General features: G+C 38.8%; 1 protein-coding gene across 1 annotated transcript; it reads right to left on the reverse strand.

Moving 5' to 3' along the window:
• Nucleotides 1-498: 498 nt before the first annotated feature.
• On the reverse strand, nt 499-6,898 carry CTBS (chitobiase). The gene is made up of 7 exons (XM_014883564.2): nt 6,716-6,898; nt 6,280-6,418; nt 5,120-5,328; nt 4,159-4,330; nt 3,523-3,620; nt 2,693-2,854; nt 499-1,702 (listed from the first exon to the last, which is right to left on the reverse strand). Exons 1-7 carry the CDS (start codon nt 6,839-6,841, stop codon nt 1,517-1,519), a joined length of 1,092 nt encoding a protein of 363 aa, XP_014739050.1. The 5' UTR covers nt 6,842-6,898; the 3' UTR covers nt 499-1,516.
• Between the last annotated feature and the right edge of the window lie 5 nt (nt 6,899-6,903).

The following is a 6,903-nucleotide window of genomic DNA, read 5'->3' on the forward strand; positions in this document are numbered from 1 at the left end:
TAATACACATTCTGAAGAACATATATGTATGTGTGTATATATGTATTAAAAATATATATATATAAAATGTAGCAGTTTCTCTTAAGGCTTGTAGAGTGGTGTTCTAGTGAAAAGCCTTCTGATTTGTCAAGGGATTTTTTTAGTTTCTGCAAGAGCAGTAGGCTTCACCTTCTGCTTTCCATCACCGTATGATCAAGCAGACAATTCAGATGAAGTCTTCCAGTCTTTTCCTCAGTAGGCATTATGGTAATGCTGCCATACTATGGTAACTCTTTAGCAAGCAAAAAAACCCAATCAATCAAACAAAAAACCCCAACCCCCCAACCAAACCAAACAACCCACCAAACCCACAACTCACTACTAAATAATTATTTTAATTAATGGAGTCACTTAAGCAGGGCCCAGCTGCACTTTAATCTGGTTGTGAAACAGTTCTGAGAAGCAAACAAGCAGTGTGGGCTGTAAGCTGTAGAACAAGTAAAGCACAGACAGGGAACATTGTTTACAAGCCTTACCAAGACTGCATTTTATTTAACAAAAAAAATCCTGTAAACACCAGCCAATCTTTACATCACTATGGGTATTTTAAAAAGTTATACAACTTCTTTAGGCAAATGATTTTATGAAAATATGAACTAGAAAGAAAACATATCTCCTATTATCTCAGAGGCAACACCCCATAAAAACAAAAAACAGGCTACTGAATGAAGCTTAAGGTGTGTGGAAAAATAGATATGCGCTTCATTAAATAAGCTTCTGAATTCTTTTTTTTTCAGGAAGTAGTTTGAAATGAAAGGAAACATCATTCAAGCCCTCTTTATATTAATGCTTCTTTTTCAAGCTAGGGTCAGAGATTTTTGGCTTTTGAAATTAAGGAATTTATGTGATACATAAGCACAGTGAAACTGGAGTTTATTGAATATTCCGTTCTAACAAGTTTCATATAAACCTTAACAGCAAGTACTTCATGTTAAGTAATTTCTTCAATCCATAAAAAAACTTTTACTCTAGAACAGTAACCAACGTGCATATAATCAACAATCTGTCTCTCCAGTACACTGTTTAATCTGATTCTAGAGTGACTTAGCTAAAATATTGTTTGGGTTGGGAAGTCAGAGGACTGCACCATGTGACACAGGAATAAATATTTGCTGCACCTGGCAGCTTTAGCAAAGCATCATTATGAGACTGCTCCTGTAAATCCATCAGTTGTTCTTTTTACCAGATACACACTGGGTTCGAGCATTAACTAACTCACAGTAACTGTGAAAAATTAAAAAGATGAGCTGTCTTTAAAAAAACCTACTGCTGCAAGGAATGTTATTCCAAAGCAACATTGGAATGTTCTGAAGAATGAAAATACAGCTTTCCATATAAAATAACAAGATTAATTTGCCTAGCTTTTAAAGTTTTTCTAATCACAATATATTTATATAAAGTCAAAATCTGTGATAGTGTAAGCCAAAATAAAAAATTACCAATTTTCATCATTCTACATCAAGGGTTCACATAGTTCTTATGGTGTCAGAGCTTGCCACATTGCTTGAGTTTGTTGTTCTGCTGCAGCTTCCCTGGAATAGTCAAGGCTGTTTCCATTCCACATGCCAATGCCCCTTAAGCCTCGACTTTTCACATATGCTGCTTTTAGAGAGATGCTGTGAGGGTCATCAAACCATACCTGGTGGAATTGACCAACAGAATCCTAGAAAAACATTTAAACACTAGTGTCAGTGATTACATTTTCTCTTGAACACAGTTAAAAGTACAATTAAAAACTGAGATACACAAGTTATGTAGACTTATATAGTATTTTCCTGATTTACTGTCACACAGGGCAATTAAAAATTCTAAGTCAAATACTTGGGTATTTTTAAATTGTATAAGTTATAAAACACAATTTAACTGAAGTTAGATGAAAAGACTTAGCTAATTTGTATTTTAATGTTTTTTAAAATACGGCTAAAATTTCAGATACAGTATCTAAGCTAACACGTGAATTTAGTTAGAGGTTGTGGGTTTTTTTAAGCAATAAACAGTTTTAAAGGAGATTATAAAATTTTATCAAGGTTATGCTGCTTTTACCTGGTCATTGCCTACAACATCTTTTAATCACCTACATGTGAAATTTAAATAATGTCTAAAGAAACAAGACAAAATGGATACAATGTGGTGTTCTTGTAAGCACAGCAATTTATGGACTCTTTCACTGTGTCTATGTAGAAAACCAATGCAGAAAAGAATTATTAATGCAGAAAAGAATGCCACGCTCATGCAAGGCACTGAGCTAGACAAAATTAAGAGCATCTTAGAATATTTTTTAGTTCAAATAATTTATCAACACATGAAAGTAATTATAACAGTGAAGGACACAGCTATAGGATGTCTTTGTGCCAAAATGTCCTTTTTGACATGATGCAGTATCTCAAGAAGCCTGGAAAGTAATAAAGATCTTTATTACTCCTGTAATCTTCAGGCACTGCACCCTTCTCTCAGACTAGGAATTCAAGACACAGATTTCCAGCAATCCTTTACTATGTAAAAAAAAAAAAAAAAAAAAAAAAAAAAAAAAAAAAAAAAAAAGTAGGAAACATAAAAGGAAGAAAATAATCTAATCCAAATAACTTTATAGTCAAAGATCTATGGCTCATGAATGCTCACTCCACACCACAGTGTCTTGGAAAAAGACTCTTACCTTGTACTCATAAAATGGAGCTTTCTGTACCTCATCCCACAGCACCCCTGAAAGAGAACTGTTCACCTGCTTCATGATGGTTGAGTAGGGGACCTGGCTCCCTGCAGCATCACTGCAAGGAGCCCCACGGAAAGGCACTTTGTGAAGGGAACAAACATGATCCTGAAAAAGAAATAGGGAGGCATGAGTTTCATGTAAGATATACTGAACTCCAGAATAGAAGTACAGCCAAGAACAATTCACAAAAGTCATCAGGGCCACAAAAATCCCAAATCTTCAAGTAACTCTGGCAGACAGTATTTGTAGAGAAAAGTAAATTAAAACAGCTAAATTTTCTTTAATCTGCAGTAATACAGGACTTGATGGATATCATTAAGCTTAAGCAGTTGTCTTATCTTTTCCACCTTTAACTGAACCTTACCTTTTTCATAGGTATAATATTTGAGACCTCATAAAATGCTATGCTGTAACAGTCATAGGTTTGTTATGGTTTGTTGCACCTGTCTTTACAGTGGTGTTGAGAAGGCCCATACAAGTGTTTGGACACCATCTCTTCTCATACAGATAACATTTATAGCTCCTTAGTCAAACACAGTGCTTGGATATTATGGGGTTCAAGCTGCCTAAGGAGCTAAAATGCCTTGTCTGGTAACACACTGCTGATCAGTTATCAGCCAAGCAAACAAATCTGTTTTATGTCCCAGCTTGATGCTCTTGTCCATCAGACTACACTATTTCCTAGTCCAAAAACAAGATTACCAAAATCTAGTTGTATCTTTCCAAGGAAAAAAAATTACAGTTCGATTGCAAACAAATAATCTTCACCTTACCGTGGATAGGTTTTGGCAGATATAGTCATAGCCATACCAGGGGACACCCATCACAAGCTTCTTAGGATCAATGCCCATAGCAATGTACTCTTCATATCCTAGTTTTGAAGGAAATAAAAATTAACATGCATTATTTACTTTTCCTATGCTTTTTATTCTTACAACTAATTTAGACCCAAAGACACTGCAGAACTTGCATGATCCCCAGAGGCCAAGGTGCAAGCTGTCCTTTGCCTTCACCTGCATCCAGCGAGGACAGGCTTGCTCTGCTGAGACCCCAGTAACTGCTCTACTTGCTCACACTTTAAACCATGTGCCCTCAGCAGAGGTTCACAAAGATGAAAGAAGTGTTTTGGGTTCTTTGCAATCTCAGGCAGACACCATTGCTCTGGCTGTCATTTGTCATTCTGAAAGCGATCTTTGCCCTCATGATGTTACAAGTAACACCACACAACTGCTAAAGCTCTGCCTGTAGGGTCAGAAGGATCATGGATATTATTTTCACATTTTGAGCACACTCAAAGCCTCACTGCAACAATAACAAAATAAACCTGTCTAAGAAAAAGTAATCTTTTCTATCTACTCAAGTGAACAAATGGAAATGTTCTGACTCCTGGGGAGGTGTTTTATCCTCACCAACTAAAGTCTGCAGGTAAGGAGCATTGGCTTTTGCAATACAGTCTGTCCAGATCTGGCTCTGTTCATCATATGACATCACAAATAAGAAGTCACAGGCATCTGCAATTCCAGTGTAGTTGTAGCACCTTTTATCTATGCATGCTGGAGACCAAGCCACATCAAATGTCACCTGAAGGAAAAACGCAAAATTTAGTATCACGTGTGGCCTTTAGGTGCCCTTGTTACCCCTTCAAAAAAAATCCACCAAACCAAAAACGAAAACAAACAAACAAACAGACAAACCAACAACAAAAAAACAAAATAACAAAACAAAACAAAAAACCAAACAAAAAACCAATCAAAACAATCAAAAAAACAAAACAAAAAAAAAAAAACCAAAAAAACCCCCAACACCCCAAAACAAACCTATGACTTTTAAAGACAGTATTTCCCCAAACAGTACAGTTTTAACATAACTTGATAATAATGAACTATAAAAAAGCTGCTCATCTGATAAAACAAATAGAAGATAATAAAGTGAGTACCCCAATAGTGAATATAAAGCACCAAAGAAATTAAAATATAATATGAAAATCACCAAAAATATGAAGCATGATGGAAATCCTGAAAACTTTCATGATGAGTTTACCAAAACACTGTCAAGCTTCTGCCCCAGAAGGCTGTACTTGCCCTACTTTCAACAATTCATTAAGGAACGCTAAAAACTGCCAGCTCACACATAGCAGTAACATCTACAAATCTCAGCGAAGCCCATCTCTCATTTAAATTCATACAGGCAAAAAAGAGTGATTCTTACAAGATCATATCACAGCTAACATTCATAATTAAGCATTCACTAGAATATTATATTTAGATCCGCATAAACTTTTTCATATTCATATGCTAAACAGTACTGCCAAAAGTCCTTACATTTCATAAGGTTAAAATTTAATGTTTGTACAAAGTACATTGTTATTACCTGTGATCCAGCTATTTCTCTGTGAAAAGCATCTGTAGTTTCTTTAACAAGCTCTGTCAATGCATAATACTCAGGGGAGGTTTCATTAACTTCTTGCTCTATATCTATGTTAATTCCATCCATATACTGTTTTTTTGCAAGGTCCACCTGCTGGGATATCCATGCTGCTCTTTTAGCAGGATCAACAATTTCCTTAAGAGGTACATCACCTAGACAAGAGGCCTTCAAGAGTTAACATGCATTTGCACCACAGTGATAGTAAGAAGGAAAGGTTTGTTTTTACTTAACCAACACATTTAAACACAACATAAGAAATGCCCTTACCAATACTGGTAAAATACAAAGGAGTTCACTTTTTCCCCAAGCATAATTTTGAGAAGCCACCCCAGAAGTGATTACCAAGCTTCTTTGTGACAGTGGTGTTAAAATTAAGTTCCCTTGGTTTTTCTATAATTGGAATCTTGTTACTGCTGCTTAATATTCTTTTAGCCACAGTAAATTACCTTTCTTGAAATCAAAGTACTTTTAGCATTTCCACTGGTCATGTTTAGAGAACAATACTTCCATGTTTAACCTTTGTTGCTTTCCACACTGTAGGCTTGGATTCTGCTTTTTGTCAGCTGAGCCAAAAGGTAATTACAACATGGACTTTGTCTTTCTAATCAGCATTTGTACCTTCACAGAGTTCCTGAGCATTCATATTTTAAAACTCGACCTCTTCCTTATACAGACGGACTCATTTAAGTGCAAAATACTAAAAATTACTTAAAAGCCCTTTTCTTACTTTGTCTTTTGGGTACTCCACATAAGATTCAGAATACAGACCCAAATAACTATCTTCTACAGGCTTTTATTTTCCTCCCTCTTCCTCCATAGCAATGATGTTCCCTATTAGAGAAGTTTTATTAAGACCTCACTGGGATTGTTTTGTTATTACTGTGGCACAATCCACTGTTGGTTTCAATACCCTGCATACCAGCACATGCAAAATCTCAAGGTATTATAGTCCTGGGTTCATTAAAGCCTTATTAATTAATTATCTTAATTAGTTTAATACTCTGCATACAACTGAATGTAAAATGTCAAGGTAATACAGCCCTGTGTACCTGATCTTCTTATTCAGGTATTGTAAACACGCACTTTTTCCCAATGTAACCAACCTTTCAGTACTATCCTCGAGCCTTTGGAGTGGGCATAGCACATGAGCTCAGGATCGTACTTTCCAAAAGCTGCCACAGTGGTAATTTTTGACCAGTCGTAGGATTTCCATGTTTCCTTCCCCACATCAAACACAAAGACCTGGAAAAAGGGCAAAAAGCACCTTCGTTAGCCCCGAGCATTACTCAGTCTCCACGCGGCTCTCACACGGGCACATCGGCGGCGCCGGGGGAAGCGGCTGGAAGGGATGGCAGCCGGGGAGCGGGGCCCGGGGACACTGCCCGCACTCCAACCAGCCAGCCCGGGGACACTGCCCGGCTCGGGCCGAGCGCAAGCGGCTCCCGTGCGGCAGCGGGCCCGGGGCGCTGAACCTTCTGCGAGCGGCGCTGCCGCCGTGCCCGGCCCTGCCTGCGCCCGCCCGGGCTCGGGGCCGCGCACCTCGGAGCCGGCGGGGCCCGTGACGGGCTGGCACAGCCGCGGGTCCCGGCACGGGCAGGTCCCGGCAGGACCCAGCAGCTGCAGGAGGCCGATGGGCAGCAGCCACCCGGCCCAAGGCCGCCCCATGGCCGCCGGAGCCGCCCGGCCGCCCAGCCTCGGCCGCGGGGCGGGCCCGGCCGGAGCCGCCC

This window comes from Sturnus vulgaris, chromosome 9, assembly GCF_052056855.1.
Source record: "Sturnus vulgaris isolate bStuVul1 chromosome 9, bStuVul1.hap1, whole genome shotgun sequence".
Lineage (NCBI taxonomy): Eukaryota > Metazoa > Chordata > Aves > Passeriformes > Sturnidae > Sturnus > Sturnus vulgaris.